This window comes from Rosa chinensis, chromosome 2, assembly GCF_002994745.2.
Source record: "Rosa chinensis cultivar Old Blush chromosome 2, RchiOBHm-V2, whole genome shotgun sequence".
Lineage (NCBI taxonomy): Eukaryota > Viridiplantae > Streptophyta > Magnoliopsida > Rosales > Rosaceae > Rosa > Rosa chinensis.
In genome coordinates, this window is record NC_037089.1 from 52,147,792 (window position 1) to 52,171,285 (window position 23,494).

At 37.4% G+C, this 23,494-nt stretch overlaps 2 protein-coding genes and 2 long non-coding RNA genes across 13 annotated transcripts; all 4 read right to left on the bottom strand.

Annotated features, from left to right (window-relative positions):
- Window positions 1-48: 48 nt before the first annotated feature.
- LOC112185244 (chaperone protein DnaJ) lies at window positions 49-22,115 on the bottom strand. Of its 7 annotated transcripts, none has more exons than XM_024323494.2 (11): window positions 21,625-22,115; window positions 21,077-21,145; window positions 20,089-20,181; window positions 19,004-19,119; window positions 18,161-18,356; window positions 16,426-16,601; window positions 15,428-15,557; window positions 14,864-15,024; window positions 14,245-14,336; window positions 13,941-14,001; window positions 49-356 (listed from the first exon to the last, which is right to left on the bottom strand). In XM_024323494.2, the coding sequence occupies exons 1-11, from the start codon at window positions 21,907-21,909 to the stop codon at window positions 311-313; spliced, it is 1,425 nt and encodes a 474-aa protein (XP_024179262.1). In that variant the 5' UTR covers window positions 21,910-22,115; the 3' UTR covers window positions 49-310. The 7 variants fall into 7 exon arrangements, 5 of the variants coding, with proteins under 5 accessions (XP_024179262.1, XP_024179260.1, XP_024179261.1 ...); XM_024323492.2 differs by having other exon boundaries at window positions 13,941-14,034; window positions 21,625-22,114; XM_024323493.2 differs by lacking the exon at window positions 49-356 and adding an exon at window positions 13,287-13,601 and having other exon boundaries at window positions 21,625-22,114.
- Window positions 625-3,015, bottom strand: LOC112185251. The gene is made up of 3 exons (XR_005806467.1): window positions 2,743-3,015; window positions 1,887-2,172; window positions 625-1,141 (listed from the first exon to the last, which is right to left on the bottom strand). It is a non-coding gene; the product is annotated as an uncharacterized LOC112185251 (long non-coding RNA).
- On the bottom strand, window positions 3,161-5,058 carry LOC121051707 (putative disease resistance protein RGA3). The gene is made up of 2 exons (XM_040514724.1): window positions 3,436-5,058; window positions 3,161-3,307 (listed from the first exon to the last, which is right to left on the bottom strand). Exons 1-2 carry the CDS (start codon window positions 5,056-5,058, stop codon window positions 3,161-3,163), a joined length of 1,770 nt encoding a protein of 589 aa, XP_040370658.1.
- Window positions 6,232-8,977, bottom strand: LOC112185248. Of its 4 annotated transcripts, none has more exons than XR_002930186.2 (5): window positions 8,559-8,977; window positions 8,369-8,449; window positions 6,941-7,096; window positions 6,712-6,789; window positions 6,232-6,491 (listed from the first exon to the last, which is right to left on the bottom strand). It is a non-coding gene; the product is annotated as an uncharacterized LOC112185248 (long non-coding RNA). The 4 variants fall into 4 exon arrangements; XR_002930183.2 differs by having other exon boundaries at window positions 6,941-7,123; window positions 8,559-8,975; XR_005806466.1 differs by having other exon boundaries at window positions 6,941-7,021; window positions 8,559-8,972.
- Window positions 22,116-23,494: the final 1,379 nt, after the last annotated feature.

A 23,494-nucleotide genomic window follows, 5' to 3' on the forward strand; every position in this document is an offset into this window, starting at 1 on the left:
TTACGAATCAAACCCAAACATATCACAAGGATTTCCATAAATGTGTCCGAGAAAATGAAATTTACATTAACAAGTTTACCCTTGAACTCCACTAGTTTTGTAGGTGATACAAATCGTTAAATGCATGCGGCATGTGATTGTTCACCATTAATTTGGTAAAAATGTTATCAAGAAATAAAATAATACCTAACTAATTCTTGTCCAGTTTGGTAAGACATCAGAGTAAATGACTGCAAGGCTCATCCAACTGAAGGGAGCCTGGGAGGAAGAAAAATATCTAGTGCCAATATTTTAGTTGACTGATACCGGACTAGAGGTTGTCTCTCAGCCATTTTAAAGCTCCATTTGCAAGAGACCTGAAAATTCCAAAGACTTTACGGGTCAACTACAGTGCACATAGTGAATACATTGAATAGCGAAGATAAAAGGCAAAAATGGTACAGATATATGCATCCGATGAACATAAGACCATACATAAAAACAAAATAGCATCACAACTCACAAGAGCTCGTGATTCAATCAAAGGCTATAGCCTATGCATGTATGTATATCCTAGATTTTTAACATAACAGCTCCAGGAAATTGGTAAGCATCGGATTTTCTCACTTGGAATAGATATACAACTAGAAAAGGAACATTGTTACATATTATTGTAGTCAAACAATGTTTATACAATTATACATATTACATTCTAGTTGAAGCTTGTTCAACTGGAGCTGGTACAAAAATGCTAGTTTTATATAAGGGTTGTAAGCTAATCTAGCAAAGGTTGTTGCTGGAGCTTGTTCAAAAAGGTCATTGCTCCCAAAATCCTCTAGCTGATTGCTTCGGTTGCAGCTGTGTTAGATGCTGGGGTTGGTTAGGAAAAGTTGCTGCTGGAGTTCATTCAAAAAACAGTGGTTGCTTCTGTTGTAGTGATACAAAATACTTCAGTCAACTGCTTCATTCTATCTATACAAAAAGAGCAGTTGTTGTTGTTGTTGTTGCAGCTACACAAAATAGGTTAGTGTAGCAAAAGTTATAGTTACATAAACTGGCTATTTAGGTTCAGTCGTTTTTCTGTTTGCGAGCTTGTACTTTGCTTGCTAAAGATGGTGCTGATGATGATGATGTTGTTGTTCCATGTCTGGTTTGCCTCTCACTTTAAAACAAAGAGAATGGAGTTAGTATTGTGGGAAAAGATTTCAAAAAAATGCAGATGCAGAGAGGTGATAAGAGGAAGAAGTCCTAGAATAAAACAAAAACTGAACAGAACAATGATACTCAGGATGACATAGAGGTACAGGGGTGAAATAGAGTGACAATGATTGAAGATTATAATAGGTTGAAGACTTGATCTTTTTCAAGTATTAACAGATTTGATCTTGATGCATATTTTTGAAAGAAAAAGTGAATGAAATGTTGCAATTCATTAGAGAAGAAGAAATTGATATATAGAACAGGGATATCAGACAGGCAGACATAATAAGAGGTACATAACAAGAGAATTACAGGTAGAAAAGAGGGAATTACAATTGCAAAAGAGGGAAAAAAAAACAATGTGTTCTGATATAGTATTGTGGTGAGCATATATTACTCAACCATGACAGTACTAATAGAAGAAAGAGTCTCAATTTTTTTATTTATGATCATGTATTCTTATCAAACTGTCTAAATTTATATGTTCATGACGCAAATTAAATAAATTAGCATATGCAGTACTACCATGATTACAAAGTAAAAAAGTGAATTAAACAGTTTGTGCCTCTTCTAACCAGCAAACATGTAGCAAGTACTATTCAAACATGTATGTAGCAAGTACTACTGAATAAAAATAAAAATAAAAATAAAGAAATTGAAATAAATCGTTAAATTTTGAAAATAATATATATAACTTAATTACTTACCAGAAAGAAGATCAAGATGTATGAGTTGATGATGAAGTACTTAAGGGCAGTTTCGCCAGCTTCTTGTAGGATCCAAACTCCATCTCTCTGTACAAACTCATTATCAATTTGGATGTTTGGGATGTGAGAAATGTTGAGCCACTCCTTGTTTCCTCTTTTTCAGCAACTTTGCCTAAGAATTGGGCAACATATAATCCTCAAATTTCGCAGAGGTGTCTTTAATTTGACAATCAACCTCTCCGCTCCACCCAGACCCAGCTGCCATTCCTTTCCACTCTTCCCACTCCTGCAAATGACAAAGCTATATTGTTTCAAATTTGAAAAAAAAAAAAGTTGAGGATGAGATGAAGATGATGATGATTCCATTATCAGTAACTCAAATCCCACCTGTTTCACAACAGACATCTTCAAATATTGCACCGAGTCAAAGGACAACGCCATGTTCCCCAAAACCAAAAGAGGCAAGACTTTACATATACCCCCAACATGAGACCTCAAGCCTTTTGGAATTATTCAGAGACAATGGGGCATCAATTTGGTGGCATTGTATTTTCGAATTCGAGGTTTGGATATGGTAGTAGGTATTCAGTATTTCTTCGAGGATCAGCTCTCCTCTTCTGAGTTGTCCTTAATATGTATGCCAAAACAGAAATTCAGTATGCTTTCACAATTGCCCTAAATGTAATAGTGAGTAGGAAATATAGCTTAGCAGACCTAGGCCCTTATATAAAATTAAGTGAAGCAAACTCATTCAAGCACTTAGCAACTACTCAGACCACTCATCGAAAACAGAATATTACAGAAGTATTAAGCATATATAACTTCAAGAGGAGGATAGAACAGATGTCAAATATACCTCTTCAGGAGTTGGAGCATTATTACGAAAAATAGAAGTGACGATGAAGAAGAGGAATGATGATATCATGGAGAATGATATGACTGGATGATAATATGAATATCCCCACTACATTAAACAGAGTTGCACAAAGTCTTCAATATGCCATACTATACAGAGGTTAGCATGACACAAAAATCTTGAACGTGAAATCAAATGAGACTTTTGGATCATTTCTGCTGTTCCACTATTTCAATTCGGTGAAAACCTTCAGCTGTTGACTAAATTACACAAACTATCAGGTAATTTCTTCAGCCTCTTACAATTCTTAGCATCAAGATGCTGCAAGCTGATCATCTTTCCCATGGCCTCGGGTAACTTTTCAACATCAGTAAAACCAACTCGCAAGGTTTGCAAATTGACTAAATTACCCAAACTATCAGGTAATTTCTGCAGCCACTTGTTTTCGGATAAATCCAAATACCTCAAGTGCACCAACACGCCAACCTCGTCCGGAACTTCGCTGATTAAGTTGTGACTCAAATTCAACGTCCTCACGCATTTTAATTGTAAAATCCACTCTCGGCTGAGACTTGAAATTGCACAATTAAATGTTGTAATGGTCCGCAGACGTTGGCAGTGGTCAATAGAAAAGGGAGAAGGATAGATTGTAAACATTATGGTCAAATGACGGAGCTTATTGGGCAATTTTACTCTCGCCTCACCACCTTTGCCCTCCACAATTAAGTATTCATTCTTGGTTAAAAATTGGAGAAAGTCATGCACAATATCATGCATTTGGCACTGTTTAATATCTCCAAATTTATCTTTCTTGAAATTCTGGAAGAAAGATCGCATTACTAAGTTATTGAAATATGATTCTCCAATGTCTATCATTGTCTTTTCTTTGTTCCCAACTGAACCAAGAAAACCTTGCGACATCCACAACTTAATCAAAACTTCTTTGTTAATTATACTGTCCTTTGGAAAAATAACACAATATAAGAGACAACGCTTGATCATTGGAGTTAAATCATAAAAATTTAGTAATAGCGGTTGGAAAACTTGTTGCTCCACTATGTCTAACTCCCATATCTTACTACTCAAAACATCTTGCCATTCTCTCTTTGTTTTCTTACAAAGCATGAGGCCACCTAAAGTCTTAGCAATAAGAGGGAACCCTTTGCACTTGTTTACAATGTCCCTACCAATAGGTTCTAAATTTCGACACTCATCTTGGTTACTATTGGCAAAGGCAATTCCAGCAAACAATGACCAACAATTTTCATCACTCAACACCTTCAAATTGATAGTGTTATCGGGTGCTCCCATCATCCTAGCTACTTCTTCTTTTCGTGTAGTGACAATTATTTTACTACCTACAGCATCTTTCTGCTGTAAATGTAGCTTCAAGTTTGCCCACTTCATATAGTCTTGGTTCCACACATCATCTAAGACGAGGAGAAACTTTTTCCCCTCAATAGACTTCTGCAGACATTCGAAGAAAGCGTCTAGGTCACTCGAAATGGAATTGACATTTCCACCGAGGCGTGCAAGGATGGTTTTGGCTATGTTGAGCTCATCAAATGGGTCTGAGACACAAACCCATATTCTATCTTTGAAATTTTCCTGGACTCTTTTATCATTATATGCCAGTTGGGAAAGGGTTGTTTTACCGATTCCGCCCATCCCTACAATAGGGATGACAAGGGGGCTCTGCCCTTTAGGATTACTCTCACTCAACAACTTGCGCACCAATAATTCCTTTTCATCTACCCGACCAAATGTTTGATCAACAAAAGAAGTAGTCTTTTGTCGCTCAATATGTTCAGTAGCACTTTTCGTGTACTGAAAGTTAAAATCTTGCCTCCTCCTAGCAATTGTTGCTAACTTTTCATTGAGATCTTTAATCTTTATAGCAATGCCGTGACGAAAAATAACTCGACCAACTTGGCCATAACAAAAGGAAGCAGTAGGGATGCATAGACATACCTTCTTCTTAGTCGTATCAAGAGCATTTCCAGCTTCTTTCTCTTGTTTCTCAATTTGTAGCCTCAGAATTTCAGTGTTCCAATCATCCAACACGTCCTCCATCTCGTTGGACACGTCCTTTAAATCATCCAGCCATAGCTTAACGGTAGCCTCCTTCACTTGCCTCTCCTCTGCATCTTTGAGCACGACTTCTATAGCTTGGAAATTGTGGGTGAGATTTGCAACTTCTTTCTTAACATCAACTACCAATTTCACTTGTTGTTGTACCTGTTGAATGGTGATTGAAGCCAACTGTTCTAGGAGAACGGAAATGAGTGCTTCAGCCAAAATGAGTGCTTCAGCCATCAGAAATTGATCAACTTGTAGTGGAAAGAAGGGGAGACCGATCAAAGTAGCTAAGAATAAGGTGTGTCAATACATATATGTACATACCATGATACCATTAGATGTTGATTATGGGCCTATGCGGCCGCCAGACTTGACTTTGTACATAGGTGATAAGGTCCACCGACATCCACATGTTGTGATGGGCGACATCCACATGTTGTGATGGGCCTATGCTGCCGCCAGACTTGACTTTGTACATAGGTGATAAGCTCCACTGACATCCACGTGATGAGGGGGCCGAAGGGGCAAGACTTTACTTTGGCTTAGTTTGGGATTGCTGTGCTGTGAGAGGAAGCATTTTCGAACTTGCTGTGAGAGGAAACACTTCCGAACTTGCTGTGAGAAGAAGCAGCTGAGGTGTTTGGTAAACTGTTTTGAAAAGTGTTGTGAGAACGAAAAGCAATTTCTAGATGTTTGGTAAGTTGCAAGGCAAAAGTGGTTTGGCTGTGTATAATTACCAAAATGGGCATACATAGTAAGATATGCTACTAAAATACATAATTCTGTTTTTTGATTATGTAACCATACCAAATGAAAAAATTTCTCATATATTATTCTTCTACCCTTGGTTGGACCGAATAAATTAAACCCTTCAATATGCATATTACGTTTTACTATTACACAAAACAAGTATAGAATATTTGGATTAATTTCCCGACCATAGTTCAACGGGAACCATTACACAAAATAAATTAAAATCGCTTGAAATTTGCAACTAAATGGAACTAGTAGAAGCATTCATTAGACTTTGTGCAATTGTATTTCTTAACACCTCCATTTCTTATCTTCCCAGACCATCTCCATCATGTTCATTATCCTCCATATCTTCACTAGTCTCTTCACTTATGTAATTTCCACTACGATGTTCGTAGGTTTTCATAACATCGATCGGTTTTCTTTTCTTCATCGATGACAATACTTATACTGGACATCGATCTCTATCTAAAACACGATGTGCACTAGTTTGTGGCACATCGATTCCAACATTGTAATTCAATCTTCTGTAGTTAATGGGACATCAATTTTCATTTTGGAATTGATGTATTCCTCTTAGTGGACATCAGTTTTTATGGTTAAGTTTGGGCAAACTATTGCAAAATAAAAACCTCTTGATTGTCAGTGTACAACATGTAAGGGAATACCACACTGATGAAGCACACTTCAATTCCATAGGTGTTTTATAAAAACATATCTGAGACATTGTTAAACGAGGTACAATCAGACAACAAACATGCCAGACAGAAATTATACATTCACCGAAATCTTACAACTACACAGGAAATATCGTCCGAGCTCTTCTTATTGACTGGCTCTTCAGTAAGGTGCTTTGCTGCTGCCCGAGAATCCTTTATATTTTTTATGGCATCCACAACTTCTTGGTTTGTCATCACCTGGCATTAGATTATGGTTAACAAATTTGAAGTTCATTGAAAGCACAAACATGACATAAAGAAAAAAGCATAAATCCAAGTAGAGGGCCACTTGTCCCAGATAAGAATAAGTGGATATCAACAAATTTCTTCTCATATAAAGAAGTTTTTCATATGTTTTCAAGCCAATGAACTTGTATTACCTAGAAAGTTTGATACAAGACCAATCAACTTGTATTACCTGGAAAGTTTTACCTTCCTCTTAGGAAATACATAACCACATAACCAAGTGATTCCAAATCATCCCTTATGCTTTGTTCTGTAAGTGCAATTAAACACAATGAACATAGAAAGTCAGATATGTCAGCTATAGGTATGTAAGCGCACCTAGCATTAGATAGTAATGTATCATGACAAATAATATTTACCAATTCCAAGATGAGTGTTAACACTTGCATAGCGGGAAGTACCTGTGAGGTATTTGCTGGCAAGGTATGGTTTGGCCCATTCAACTAGATCCTGTTCCCTGGTTGGCCGATTGGTGTCAATAACTGGTTATAACAATTCGAGCATAACAACTCCAAAATCACACACAGATGCTGCATATAATATGCCATTAACAGATGCTGCATATAATATGCCATTAACAGATGCTGCATTAGGTCCACGAGCTAACAACATTAGGAAAGATTTGAAGCCTCAGTTTAAAGTCTTGTATAAGCTAACAAGAAGCAATCTTCTATAGCTTACTTGGCTACAATTATAGACGGGTTACAAGTTAAGGCTAGTTATTAAACTTCGTATTGTGCCCAGCTAGCTCAGTGGCTAATTGGTTATTAGTAATCCTAATTACTCATTGAATAAGCCTAAAACTGCATCAATTCACCGTTACGAGCTAATATTGGAAAAGACAAACCATTTATTACTCAAAACACTCACGAATATGTTCCATGAAGAACATGAATGTACACCACCAAACCTGTAACATGTATGTCCCCGATTGATCTTTCAAACCTGAAGCTTACATTCCCACACGTCAAGTCCTAAACTTCCGAATCTTTTAATAATGTGCATTCCTAATCATTCATCCGCATTCATACACAAGATCTTGCTTCTTGTTTGGAATTCCATCCGATTAATCATGTATCTCTTTTGCAAAAAAGCTATAAGACAAAATAATCAAGTTCAAAACTCAATTGACAATGGTTTCTAACAGTACTCTCGCCTCAACTACATCTACAAGAACCAAAGAGAAACCCAGAAATAAATCCAAAAACAAATCACAAAACGAAATATGTATCTATTGGCAAACTCAAATTCTTAAATCTAATTGTTTCAGCCCTTTGGGCCTACTCAGACCTATAAGCATACCTCTCCACGTTGTTGTCACTGAGATTAATCCCCACATACCTCCTCGTCTACTCACATATGGAGTTAAGTAATAGATGTATACCCAGGAAGATTTTCAATCAGAACGTTAACTAATGTGATATCATGACATACACACATGACAAACAAGAAGTAGAAAAGTATCTTCCCCACCATTTTTTAAGAAACCCAGAAAGCTTCAACTGTCAAAGCTTCACATCCCAATAGCCATTATTCATAGTTAAGTAAACCAAATCAAACCCACCTGATAATTCAGGTAGAATCAACAATAAGAATAACAAAGTTCATCCACCAAAATTAAATTTCTCCTCATTCCAATCTCTATCTTAAGCAGGACAATTATACTTCACAAAAATTAAAACTTTCAGCTTTGTATCCCAAATTAAGCAAGACACAAGCTTCAATCTATCTTAAAAGCACAAACCAAACTCACAGAAGAATACCAATTACATGGGTACGAATAAAAAAAAAAGACTGAATCTGAAAGAGCTTAGAGAGCAAGATTGAACCTTTTAGTGATAGCAGAGAGAGAAGGAGGAGAAGTTCGATGAGGATCGAATTATCCAATGTTGAGATGTACAAGAATTCTCCTATATAACAATTCAATGAAATCTCATCAATTTCTCGAAATAAAAAGTAAAGAGAAGCAGTCAAGCAAACTTTGGGATATGGAGATCTGACTGAGTGAAGCTCACATACCTTACTCCTTTTTGTGCAGCTATGGAGGAATCAGAGGAATAGAGTTCTGTTTGATAGATTATCTTTAGAGAAGAAGCATAACCCAGAATACCCAAATTGTAGAGAGAATCCACGAATTGAAGAAGAGGAAGGAGGAGATGTGGAATAATAACGATAATGACGGCAAAGAGATGAAACTCACGAATTGAAGGAGGTGAGGCCGGCGAGAATCCACGAATTGAAGAAGAGGAAGGAGGAGATGAAGAGATGTGGAGTGATAATGAAAATGACGGCAAAGAGATGGAGAAAAGATAGGGTTCTGTTGTTTCGATGTAATTATCAGAAAAGGAGGAGGACATAATTGGCATGAAGTCAAATTTCATTAAACATTGCACTGTAGCTCCTCCGTGTTTTCCCAAAGCAGCTTCTCAAAGCTACAAATTGTAGCTTCCCAAATTCGGCTTTACGGAGAAGTCATTTCAACCAAAAACAGCTTTCAGATATTTTACCAAACACCATGCTCTTGGTCCAAAAACAGAAGCAGCTCCAAAAGCACCCTAGGAAGCAATGCCAAACTAAGCCTTTTCAACTTTATATCATAGACTTTCCTTTTCAACTTTTTTGTTTTCTTTATCAAATTTAATTCCAGTAAAATGAAATCGTTCATTTCTCTTGCTTTCGTAATCGTCATCTTGCTAAATATTTGAAATAAAATCTGCAGAGCAAAAAAGACGGTTGGAAAGGAAACGACAGAGTCATGTTGGATAGAATGCATTATTGGTCAGGTTCGATCAATGACAAGAATGCATTATTGGTCAGGCCTTGATTAAACAAAAATTCAACCACATTTAGTATACCAACACATATTAAATACAGTAAGATATTGTTACCTATGACCTTGATTAAACAGACAATTAATTCTGGACTAAAGATTTTATTCTTGATAATTAGAAACTCAACTCCTACCAACCTTTCATATTTAATGTAAAAAAATAATTGTAGTGATTTAAAAGTCATTAAGTTTCCTAAAAGAGGCACAAATTCACTTAAACTGCACTCGTCAAACCTAAGCCCTCTGAAATTATTTAATGACATCAGTCATCCATTTTGGAGCACAAATTCACACACCCTTTCTTGAATATTGCTTCATTGTTGTCAATGTCATCGCCACAGATATTGTCTGTAGACTTGTTTTATAACATATAATTCGTCAACTAACCATTTCAACATACCCGGAGATATTCCACAAAACTTATTATAGGTCAAGTTATATTTAAATTCACCTATGTACTTATTTATGTCAAATTTAATCAGTGACATTAGGTGACAAAGTTTCAACCATCCTTATTAATTAAGGATTATAATATTAGACGAAGTGGTGTTAGCTCAATGGTTAGAGCACTCACTATCTATGTACGAAGTCATGGGTTCGAGTCACCATGGGGGAAGAAGTGAAACTCTTTGATCCTCTTTTAAAGAAAAAAAAATTTATAATATTAATTTGAGAGTTTCTATTCATATCTTTAAAATTGACATTTAAAACTCCTTTAATAATAGACCTCAAATGTAATAGACTCCTTTACTTAATAATAGACCTCAAATTTACTATTACAAATAATCAACATGTTATCTGCATCTCTCTAAATTTTTCCACAATGCCCTTCATCCAATTAAAATCAATAAATGATGCATAATTTATGGATTGATGAATGGGTCATCGAGTGTATACCAATTCAATTGCTCAATTACTGAATGAATTGAGCTTATGAACATTGATGTGACCACTAAATTGACGTGACCGCTAAATCATGTATACGTACCAATTGTAAGTGCTCAGAATCAGAAGCGGATAGAAGATTTGACGGAATTGTTTGTTGAATGTATGGAATAAAAGTTAATAGCTACATGTATGGAATCAAAGTTAATAGCTACAGGGCATGACTCACAAAAGATATATTCTCATCCACCACAAAATATTGATCTAGCTTTCCCGTGGAAGCCATCACAAACCACAAGAGGTCATAACTCTTATTGCCACTAAAATTAAGGATAAAAATATTAATTTTTACATATTTATTGAAATTAAAAAATATATATCAAAAATACGATGGATATATCTGAAATATTTTATAAAATAAATTTTTAAAATAGTTAATTTATTGAATTTACATATAAATATATATGAATGTCAACTTCATCTACTTTTAAAAAGAGACTTTAGGTAGTTGAAAAGTTGCTCGCTAATCTACAAAAATATAATAATTAGACTAAAACATAGGGAAAATGATCATTTACCCGATTTTAGGCTAAAAATTGCCCACTTGCTCCACCAACTGTTTTTTAACCCCATTTACCCAAAACACTCTAAGGGATTATTTCCCCTTTACCCAATTAATTCTTTTTTCTTTTTTTTTGAGACTTTTTTGCCCTCTCCTTCTTTCTCACTTAGAGAGAGAAGTCATCTTCCATCTTGCTGTGCTCCGGTGACCAGTGGCCGACGCGGTCTCCGGTGACGGGACTCCGGCGAACGGTGACCGGATTCCGGCGACCGGTGACCGGATTCAGGAAACCGGTAACCGAAATCCGGCGACAGATGACTGGAATCCGAAATCCGGCTATTATTGCCCCCCAGTAATCATATTACTGCCCCCCAGTAATCATATTATTGCCTCCCAAAAATCATATTATTGCCGTCCAGTGAATTGTATGAACTCCCAAAACCAAAATGAATACACTACAGGAACAATAGATCAATTTATAATCATATTACTGCCCCCCAGTAATCATATTATTGCCCCCCAATACAAAGTCCAATGTTTCTACTGCCCCCCAATAGGCCACCAAAAATGCACCTTTTTGTAGGATTCACAGATAATTTGACTTTAATACACAGAAAACAACAGGTAACTTATCAAAACACCACATTATAGTGATCCCTGTCCCTCATATCAAAGTCTACTGGGGGCCAATAATGTGTCTACTGCCCCCCAGTAGACCATCAAACAAACCCCACAGTTACATTGCAATTCCTTCCTCATTCACGGGGTTCACCGAGTGTGAGGCCGGTGCAGGATTGGTCGGATCGTCATCGTCTTCGTCAAGATGGGAAGAGTTGGCGAAACAAGGTTGATGGGACCGGACCACCGACCTCAACCTCAACCACCGTACGTCTTCGTCGCCTTGGGTTCCCCAGTTAAGACCCGGCCAAGATCCGGATCGAGAAACAGAGACTAGATGGCCCAGAATCCGCCGGATCGATTGAGTTGTTGGCCCGAATCAGAAGGTGGAGCGCCGGAGCAGCCATGGCAGAGAGAGAGAGAGTTTGGGGGGGGAGAGAGTATGGTTCGGGTGACGGCGGCGCTCGGAGGTTGAGGTCGAATCCGGATGCAGTGCTCCTATCTTCTCTGATGGCGGTGGAGACTTGATGGAGGTGGTGGCCCGAAGCTACCGGAGTAACCATGGCACAGAGAGATAGAGAGAGAGAGAGAGAGAGAGCGAAGCCGGAGGTGGGGCGCGGCAGAGAGAGAGTCTGAGATGATAGAGTTTAATAGGGGGCAAAACTGTCACTATAGGTTAGATTGGGTAAATGAGGTCAACAAACTCTTGGTGGAGTAAGTGGGCAATTTTTGGGCTAAAATGGGGTAAGTGGTCACAACCCCTAAAACATATAACATATGACCTATATAGTACGAATTGTAGTGATGAACATGATAGTCAATTAGTCATAGATCTCTTTGAATATGTCGACTGTGGACTATTGTACGAATTCCAGATAATAATTGTTAGATTTGTCTTGAGGGGATTTCTCCTCACTCGGATTCTTTTTTAGGGGATTACTTCTCACCCATATTTTCCTCGAGGGGATTACTCCTCACTCAGATTCGTCTTAAGAAGATTTATCCTCATTCAGTTTCGCTTTGAGGAAATTACTCCTTATCCATATTCGCCTCACACAGATTCACCTTAAGGGAATTACTTCTCACCTAAATTCTCTTTGAGGGGATTTCTCCTCACCCAAAGGGGACTTGGCCTCACCTAAATCTGCTTTGAGAGGTTTCACCTCGAGGCATTTTTCCCAAACAGGTTGCGCTGCTTCTTTATTAGGTCATTTGCTGACTAGAATCTGTTCTTAAAATTTTATATCCTCACATAACCTTCATATTCCATAATGTATATTTCTATATGAATAACTAAGGTAACTTTTTTATTTTTTTGTTTCTTTCGTCAGATTTTACAGATATTTCTTCATTTTATGGATTCTAAATATCTTACATATCGATGATATTTGATGATATCGGAGAAATTTTATAAAACGAGAATGGTACAATCTGGAAAGGAAACAAACTATGGGCTTGTGGTGTTATAGTTATTCTCCCCCAAACATCTTTATAGTGATGAGGCCGAAGAATGCTTCGGCAATGCTAGCACCACCACTTACTCACGGCAGTGAACAGTTAAAGTTATTCCTTGCTCTTCTCTTTTTTGAACATGATTCCTTGCTCCTCTCTTTCATTTAACTTCTTGTTCAATTGTTCCGGTTTTATTTCTGAAGGAATAGATTATTCTTTACTTATTCCGTTTTCATTTTATGCCTCACATTTCATTTCTCCCTGTCTGTTTCATTTCTGTTTGGTATCAAACCAATCCCCCGAATCTCAATGGTTCAATAACTCTAGAATAACTTTCTAAAACCTAAGGTAGTACATGAAAAAAAAAAAAAAAAAAAAAAACCCAATCGCATCACAAGGATTTCCGTAAAGATAACAAGTTTACCCTTGAACTCCACTAGTTTTGTAGGTGATACAAATTGCTAAATGCATGCGGCATGCGATTGTTCATCATTAATTTGGTAAAAATGTTATCAAGAAATAAAATAATACCTAACTACTTGTTATCCAGTTTGTACTTTGTAAGACATAGGAGTGTTGACTGCAAGGCTCATTCAAGACCACTCATAGAAGGGAACCTGGCAGGAAGAAATATATCTAGTGCCAATATTTTAGTTGACAGAAACCGGACTAGAGGTTGTCTCTCAGCCATTTTAAAGCACCATTTGCAACAGACCTGAAAATTCCAAAAACTTTACGGGTCAACTGCAGTGCACATAGTGAATACATTGAATAGCGAAGATAAAAGCAAAAATGATACAGAAATATGCATCCAATGGACATAATACCGTACATGAAAACAAAATACCATCAAAACTGACAAGATCTCGTGTCAATCAAAGGCTATAGCCTATGCATGTGTATGTATATCCTAGATTTTTAACATAATAGCTCCAGGAAATTGGTATGCAATGGATTTTCTCCCTTGGAATAGATTTACAATTTACACTCGGTAATTGATGACTAAATTAGGAGTATATGACAGATGAGTGAGTGAGTGAGGGAGGAGTCTTACCCCGCAAAGTCTTTTAACTTCTTCCATGGGTCACTTTGATCATCTTCTTCCACTGTTTCATCTGCAACTGTTCCCACATCAGTTTGGGTATTTGCTGCAGAATGAATGGACAAATTCAAGTCAGATAAAGCCATACACCTAATCTGAAAGAAAAGTTCTGACATGCATATCGTCAATATCCATTCACCCTCAGTTTCAAAATTCAAATATGTCCACCAAGGGACTTGAAGATCTCTCAAGATGAGTGTGCACAGATATGCACAAACAGAGAGCACATCCTCGAATGATAAAAGTGAGCACATACCAACTGGCTGGGACTTGGGTCGAGTACGTGATCGGCTGGCGGTAGTATTACTGAGTAAAGCAAGTTCTTCAAGCAATTCACGTTCCTTGACACTAAACGAAAAGAAAATCTGTGCGGTTAAATTCCAATAATAATGTCCATTGTTTACAGCTTACAGCATTAAAAACCTACATCTCTCTCCACCCTCTACTCCCCCCCCTCTCCCTCTCTGAGTACTTATTTGTAATTTTCTGCACAGCACGACCAAGTATGCAGGTGAGCAGACACCCCAGCCTTTCAACAGTTTTATTCTGTCTTTGATTGTCCTTTTTTTTTTCTTTTTTTTTTTCAAGGTTTAAGTATCGCAGTGTCTTTGGAAGCTACTGCCATATATTCTGCATGTTTCCAAGTCTCAACAAAGTAGTGCTGTTTAATTGAAATTTATCTTTCAAGCATGTTAGTGTCTTTTACTTTCATAAGGATGTTCTAACGCTTGCACAGCTTACATGGCTCTACAGAGCATACGCCAAAAATATACTTGACATACGTAATAGACTTACAGTGAACTGAACTGAGAAATGAACAGGGGAAGGTAAATGAAGAAGTGACAATGTCAGCTACCATATACAATATGACATACCTGGTACGATTTGGTATGGCTACTTTAATTGTAAACACATGGTCACCACGAATTGATGGCTTGTTCAGCTTTGGTACTCCTTTTTTGGTCAGGACTAAAATGTCACCTGGTTGGGTGCCTGGTGGAATTTGTAGTGTTGTTAATCCTTCCACTGTTTTAACCTGTTTACATGCCAGAACCTCCATCAATTGGTCATGCTAAATATACAAGTGAGGAAGAGGGGTTAAAAAAAGGGACCAAAATAAACATGGTAAGTACTACAACAGATCCATAGTCAAGTTGGTCCAGAAAAATAATTTCACCTTCTGAAAGCTCAGACAGATATGATAAACTATTTGGTCTTAAAAGGGTAGAAGCAAAATCAACACGTGCAAAAATAGTGAAAGGAGTAATCACTTTATTTGAGCAGTAAGCATCATGAACAAGGTTACCAACAAATTGTTGATAAGATAATTTTAAACTATTCAACAGAAAAAAAGAAAAACAGAAAAAAAATCATTTTAATGATGGATAAAAATCTCAAAAATAAAATGGGAGCATGAAATAATCCAATGAAAACTTCACCTGAACAACAGTTCCCAATATGGCGTCCAGATAGCTTATAGATACTGTTGAAGAGAGATTTATGCCATCTCTTCGAATTCCTTCTATTTCTTCAACATCAAGATATACATAAAGATCTCCAGGAGGGCCCCTGATGGAATAACAAAATCAACAAGTGATTCTAAACCATGAACCATTATATGTGGCATAAACACTGAAATTATACAACAGAATGATATTCTCTCAAAAAAAAAGTACTAACTATTCCATCTGAGGATTGAAAACAAAATTACGAGCAACATGAAATCCTGGATGCTGAAATTCGTAAGGGTATGAAAATCTGCTGCACTATGAATTGGGCCACACAAGACTTAAATTGTCTTGACTGTGCATATTCAACATGACAATACGTGAATAAGGTAACTTAATAACATAACAAATTTGAGTAAGGCAACTTTAATAACAAAACAAATTTGCCACCTAGATGCAATCGTCAAATTTTTCCGCTCCAATGTAGTTTGTCTTTTGGATGAATGATGAGTTTATAAACTATGTAGTTGATTGAAGTTCCTCTAATATTTGCACAGCCATAGAATAAGAAGTTGATGTAATATTCACTCAACGAAACAATAAGAAGTTAATCCATAATTCCATATTCATGGAACCAAAGAATTCCATGTAAAGGGATGTCCAATTGTAAATACCAAAGTTTAAAATATTGGATATGATTAGACATATCGGCACTCAAACCTAAGAATATAGTGACAGATACATCTAAGATATATCAATACTGATGAGAATCTGTCGGGGAGAGAAGAAACATATTCACTTGGGGGAAAAGAAAAATAGATATCAGCATTTGTTTCAAAGCCTGGTAATTACTACAGAGCCTTAGATAGTTAGATATCACGAGAACATGTAGTCTATAATGGAAATATCATAGCTTAGACAAAAGAATCCAGTGACATGGAATTTTGTTCAATGATTTATCCAAACATCAGCGAAATTCGAACACCTACCCTCTCGGTCCAGCATCTCCCTCTCCAGCAACTCTGAGAATGCTTCCCCTGCTAACACCAGGAGGAACTTTCACTTTGATACTTTTCTTAACACGAACACGTCCTTCTCCAGAGCAATTCCGACAGTATTCAGAAATAACTTCACCATCTCCACCACATTTCGGACATGCAGAAACCTAACATGAACAGAAAGACAACGTAAAACCACCATCCAATTATTTTTGCCCAGAAGATGAGGTACCAGTAATTTAGGTATCGTGTTTTTTAATCTACACAGAGTGAATAAGTCCCTAAGGCAAAGGAAAAGGGTACCGGCCTCATCTATATGGTTGCAATATAAACTTCAAAGTAGCCCTTAGCCGTAAATACTTGGAAAATGTACAAAAGCAGCATAGCATTCATGAACAAATAGGAATCAATTAGCAAATCAGCTCCACCTAGAGTAATGATTGGCCATTATGTCATTTCTCACTACTTAAATCATTTTATGTTTAGCCTTCCCAGACAGCACCCTAAGTGATTATTCCACATTCATGTATTTACATGTAAATTCTTCTTATCCACTTGGCGCCATCTAAGGCAACCATTTGTGCCTTCTCATGTCATGTCAGGTTGTAAAACCCTTATCCAATTTTGATTGCGTTGCATGCCTGAGAAAATATAAGAACAAATTATAGTTTATGACTTTGTTGCACAACCATTACATTTTATTTTGGGTCAAAATTAATTGTCTTACATAACGTTCGTTGATTTAGCATCAGCATTTTAAAGACCCTGACCATGCCAACCACCCAACAAAAGACTACAACGATCTTAGGAAAACAAAGCTCTAGCATAAAATACAATTCCATGATTGACTTGGTGACAGTACATTGGCAACCATAACCTATGCCATTATACATCAGGAAGAATTTGACGTACGGCAAATGCTTTAAACCACTTCTACTGTTTCTCCTACTGATTCCTTGGACATACATATAAATTGATCCCAACAAGATACAGACAAAAAAAGGACACAAAAGGTTAAAGGCCTCGTACAACTAACAGCTGGTATTGTACTTTCATATCTTCCTCAGAAATTTGCACTTTACATTTCAAGGATTGATATCCCAGTGCTGATTGAAGAAAATGTTAGTCTAAATCAACCAAAAAAATATCGACTTCCTCACCAAAGAATATGAGAAGATTATATGTCAACTTTATAATTGAATAACCAAAAGATATTGAAAGCACTCCAAGAGTATCAACAATTGAGATACTGTTAAGGTGAGTTCAGTTTGACACCGGACACATTTCTAAACCACAGGAAATAAACCAGCTAAAAGACCGGGAAATAGAATGTGGAAACTATACCATATGCACTTGTCTCATTACATGTTCGGGTCTGTTTGGGTATGCTTTTGAAAGGCCTAAAGGCGCTTGTTAAATTTTGCAAGAACGTTTTTCTAACAGGAAGCTCAAAACACTTTTTAAGTGGTTCTAAAAGTCACCCAAGTCACTTTTTTTTTTTCCTCAATTATTTTATTTATAAATATTTATTTTTATTAATTTTAAAGCAGTTTTGAGTCTCCAAAAATCAAACCCAAACAGTCCAAAGTTTTCTTTAGAATTTGATCGTTAGCCAACAGTACTTACTTTTTCATTTTTCAGAATATATGTAAATGTACTTCTCAAACGAAAGAAACAATAAAAATAAAAATCAACACCGACAGAGAAACCAGAAACCCAAAGTTACCTGAGAAAACAAGCCAAAAGGTGTCTGCTCTGTTCTCATAACTTGACCCCTCCCACCACAAGTAGAACATATCCTCCTTTTGGAGCCTACTTTTGCCCCACTCCCAGCGCAAACTTCACATGTTTCCAGATGGGAAAGTTCAAATTCTTTTTCCACTCCAAATATAGCCTCAGAAAATTCTAAAGTGATGTCATAACTGAACATACGCGGATCAGGAGTCAACTAAGAAGTCGTCCATGGTATATTCATTTTGTATCACAACAATTACTGAACAATAGGAGAAGAAAGGCATTTCTAAGACACAGAAAGGTAGTGAAAAGAACAAGTAGCAGTGAGGCGCTAATATTCTTTATCAATCTGTTGTCATATTCACAAGGCATCCTGGAGGTTATCAAACAGGTTAAATGAAGGACTTCAAAAATCATGTGCTATGACTATTGCAAACAACTCAAACCCCGCCTAAGCAACCCAAGATAAAGAACTTGATAGATATTTAAATTAAAGTAATCTTTTCTGGCAATCAATCAATTTCAAACTGCTCTGTATAAAATTTTTACTCAGCCTATGTTTTCCTGGAGAACAAATCACTAATCAGGTATCCACAAAGAGCCCTTCCAATTTAGACTCATTTCTAACAAGCGGTTTGACATTTTAGAAAAATGAGGAAAAAAAATATTTAATAGCAGCAATTGTATTTGAACTAAAATTAGAATCGCCATAGCATCTCATTGTCAAGAAGAAAGGCCACCTAAACTCAAATTATACAATTTCTGTATCATTCATGCAAAAATGAATGATGTTAATCAAGAACCAATGACTCTTGTCTGCAACATTATGACTCACCGTATATCTTCACCCTTAGTAACAGTACTGCGACGACGTGTTTCAAAACGAGTATCCATATCAGGGAAAGGATTGCTTGACCCAAAAAATGTCTCAAATAAATCGAAAGGATTAGTCTGCACAAAAACAAAACTAAATTGTGTAAGTTTTAAACATATAATATGCATCATTAAGCAACTGGCTATGGAAACCATTTACAACTCTATAGTTGCTTATACAGGTCTATTCCAGTACCACATAATAATACTGTAAGCCCTGTCAAAAATAAGAACAACATTGCATTTAACTAAATTAAACATTCATCAGATATCTCGGATTAACAATTGGAGAACAAGTAGAGGTAGTTTTTCGAGATTAAGAGAAATTAACATATCCATGAGAAACTAGGAAATCAGCATAGAAACTGAGAGAGCATTCTCTTCCATGGATTACAGGTAAGCAACATTTGCTAAAAGTATATATACACAATCTACAGGCCCTTCAAGAGAAGTACTGAAAATAACAAGAACAATAACCAATAAATCAACCCAAATGTAAACTTGGGCACACATTTCACAAACAAAGCAACTGTCCAAAAATAGCATACATACTCTAAACAATTTTTCTACGGAGAATGCTTACTTTTTGAAATAATTCTGCTCTATAGAGAATGTTGCACAGACACTGGCATATAGTCTATGGCTTTTCAAATAATACTGTTATAGTGTACAAATGTTGCCGAGGAAGTAGCATATACCGTAAATATTAAATAAGGCTAATTGTGAAAAAAACAAAAATTGATTCACTAATCGTGACGGAACTTGGAGCGAAGTGGGCTGTCATGTGCAAAGACCAAAAGGTATATATGTGTTGTGCAAGGTATAGTTATTGTGCTTGCTTAAATCCTGAGATAAAGACATAATCATCAAATTGAGGCCAGATTGTCTCAGAACATATCCACCAATAGATAATGCATGGCAAATCGTTGACATGCAAATTTGCACATGCATCAAGAACCTGCCACCTTTTCAAATCTATAATATACAAGATGAAATTTGAAAGAAAAAAAAAACAAAAAAAACAAAATCTGAACCCAAGTCCACTACCGTATAGGTTGAAGATCCCCCACTCATCGTGCTCTTAACTCCAGCTTCACCATATTGATCATATAAAGCCCGCTTCTTATCATCTGATAGCACCTGACAGTGTTGTACTTCAGAATTCAAAAGACAATATCATAAATTTGAAATGAAGAAATGAACAACATAATATACTTCATGGGAGAATATTAGAATTATATTCACTGCAGGGGGAAACTAACACCAGATCTAATGAGAGTATGAGACTAACTGAAAAACAAAAAGAGTTTATCATGTTTAAAGATTCATATGGAAGAAAAACCCAGAAATTGTTTATGTCAGGGATAGAGATGGAACAACAGCTTGAAAAAATGATGGGCAAAATGACATATATGAAGATACAAATGACAGAGAGGAGATGGACTGTTTTCAACACTGCAGGCACAAACTTAACAGAATTTTTCTCAATGATTCATAATCTACTTAAAGTTATGCAGCCTATGCTTCCACTGCAGTTCTGTAAACAAAACTACTTATATGATAGAAAAGATCAACTTTGTACAAAATATAAAACAGTGAACCATATCTAAAAAGAAAAAATGTTGGGCAACAAATTACAAAACAATTTGAAACACTAATGGTCAAAATAAGGAACCAAACAGTGAAACACAAGACCTACAAGTGCTTAACTAAAAATAATAATAATAATAAAATAAAATAAAACTACAAAACAAAAATATTGAAAATTTTCTGATTGGAATTTGATAATTTCTTTCCTGTATTTCAAACTTATATATGTTTTTTTTTTCCTGCACTTACCAAGCTTATGTCAGTAGAACAAAATTAAAGAGAACTAGTACCACAAGTATACCCAACACAATGCAGTAATACACTTTCAATGAAACCCATCTTACAGAATTTAGTTCATCACTTCACGCCATAGTCTTGAGATGCAACAAAATGTCTTTGATACAGATTACATAAGAGGGGGGGAGGGGGTGTGAATTAGGCATACCTCATATGCAGCACTGATCTCTTTAAACTTTTCAGTTGCTCCAGGTTGCTTGTTGACATCAGGGTGGAACTTGAGAGCAGAATGATACACATAAGCGGTCAGAATTACATAAAAGAAACTCAGACCATACACGAGTCCAGTTGTAAATATTGCACTAAAAATATACTGAATACAGGTTTAGTAATTACTAATTATAATCACAACCACCAAAGAGCTCCTCTACCTCATGCGTTTCGGATAAATGACAATGGCACTCAAATTCCCTCTTAACACAAAACAAAAGTAGACCACTAACTGAGGATAAGCACAGCGAATCAAAGCGTAACTAATATCAAGCTTATAGCATCCTAATAAGTTATCACAGGTTGATTAAAGTCCTGAAGGAGCTAGCGGAGTTTGCAGTAAGTTTGGCTGCTGAAAAATGCCTCAAACTACATATTAACAGTTCCATTCTATCAAAATTCGATGCCAAGAGTTAATTCACCAAAACACTAAAAGATTCTTAGTAGTGTGAAAATCAATAATGGTGGAATAGAAGAAGTAGGTACCTGGCGAGCCAATCTCCGATAAGCGGTTTTGATTTCCTTGCTAGTAGCGGCTTTATTAACCCCGAGAGTGGCGTAGTAATCACCGGAAGCGGCGAACACCGTCCCAACGCGGCGTTTCCTACTCAACTTGTTCCACGGACGAGTAGTACAATTGAGTGAGGCGAAGCTCTTGCGGGACCCGCAGAGAGCAAAGGAAGAAGATGAAGACGAAGACGGCGACGGCGACGGCGGGAAGAGGAGGTGAGGAGAGGAAGGAGGGAGGAGAGAAAGGGCCGCGGCGGCCATCGGAGTGTGGGGAAATCAGTTGGAGGATTTGGTTGCGGTTAATGTAGCGTCCATTGCTTGGTGACTAGTAGAGAGAGAGAGAGAGAGAGAGAGAGAGAGAGAGAGAGCTGAGGAAGAGGTCTGGGGGTTTGGATGGAAGGGAGTGGTAGGAACTGGTGGTGAAGTGGCAGAGCTTGGAATGCAAAGGATGTGTGGTCAATGCTGCGACTCCGTTTCAGGCACCCACGTTTTAAATTTAAGGCTTTTCTTTCGACTCACACCCTTTGGGCCTTGGGGCACCCATAGTCCCATGGCGAGTCTGGGTCCGGGTCAGGGTTTTAGGGCAAAGTCATGGCGAGGGGCCGTGATCACTTACCCAATTTTAGCCCAAAAATTATCCACTTACTCCACCAAGAGTTTTTTAACCTCATTTACCCAATTCAACAGTGTTTGACAGTATTGCCCTCGTTTTAATTTATAAATTACACTCATATCTATCTCTCTCTCATCCCTCCGATCTACGTTTTCTCCCTTCTCTCTCTCTCTCTCCCTCTCTCTCTCCCCCCGCACCATGCACCGATCCACAGGAGGTCAGACGACGCGGCCTAGGCCGGAGATGACGCCACAGAGGCCGGACGACGCCGCATAGGCCGAAGGCGACGCCTCAGATGCTGCAGATCGAGGTCTTTGTTGAGATCGGACGGCGACGAGCACAGTTGATTCTGCGACCGGCCTTCTGGTCGATTTTTGCAATTTGGGGTTTCCGGTCTGCCGTGCCGATTGGAGAAGCAGCATCCACTCCTGAAGACGACAAAGAAGCTTTGGTCCGCCTACCTCGCCGGATTCCAACACCTGGTAGGCGAGAAGCGCGTCCGGTTTTGATGTGGGTGCCCAGATCATTTTTCTGGGTGCCCAAATTTGTTTTTTTGTTTTTAAGTAAAATAAGGGGCAGAAGGAAAGAAAAAAAGAAAAAAAAATGTTTTGAATGTAAATTGGAGGCCAATAGAGAGAAGTTAAATGTCTATTGGGGGCAATAGACGACTAAAAATCACATTACTGGGGGGGGGGCAAGAATATTTCTATTGCCCCCCAATAGACCACATCTGGATTTGAAGTCGAGCAATTTGTTGATTTTGGAGGACGAAGTCGTTCTGTTTTTTTTTTTTTTTTTTTGGTAAATTTGGCAGAAGAATGAATATTGAGTAGTTATACAAGTCTATTGCGGGGCAATAATAAGATTATTGAGAGGCAGTAATATGAGTATTGGGGGGCAATAATATGCATATAAATTGATCAATTGTGCATGTAGAGTATTCATTTTGGTTTTGGGAGTTTTTTGCAATTCACTGGGGGGCAATAATATGATTATTAGGAGGCAATATTATGAGTATTGGGGGGCAGTAATATGATTACTGGGGGGCAATAATATGGTTACTGGGTATTATTAGGGGGCAGTAAATTCAGAAGCCGGAATCCGGTTAACAGTCAGGTGGCTGGATTCCTGATTCCGGTCACCGGTCGCCGGATTCCGGTCACTGGTCGCCAGATTCCAGTCACCGGTCGCAGGATCCCGGGACCGGCCGCTGGTCACCGGAGCACAGCAAGG

Excerpts from the sequence above, each read along its gene's own strand:
- LOC121051707 (XM_040514724.1), bottom strand. The coding sequence starts at position 5,058 with ATGGCTGAAGCACTCATTTTGGCTGAAGCACTCATTTCCGTTCTCCTA. Across the intron at positions 3,308-3,435 it reads GCAAAGGTGGTGAGGCGAGA|CCGAGAGTGGATTTTACAAT; the intron begins GTAAAATTGCCC and ends TTCAAGTCTCAG.
- LOC112185244 (XM_024323492.2), bottom strand. The coding sequence starts at position 21,909 with ATGGCCGCCGCGGCCCTTTCTCTCCTCCCTCCTTCCTCTCCTCACCTC. Across the intron at positions 21,146-21,624 it reads ATCGGAGATTGGCTCGCCAG|TTCCACCCTGATGTCAACAA; the intron begins GTACCTACTTCT and ends TCTGCTCTCAAG. Across the intron at positions 16,602-18,160 it reads CTTTTGGCTTGTTTTCTCAG|GTTTCTGCATGTCCGAAATG; the intron begins GTAACTTTGGGT and ends TGTTCATGTTAG.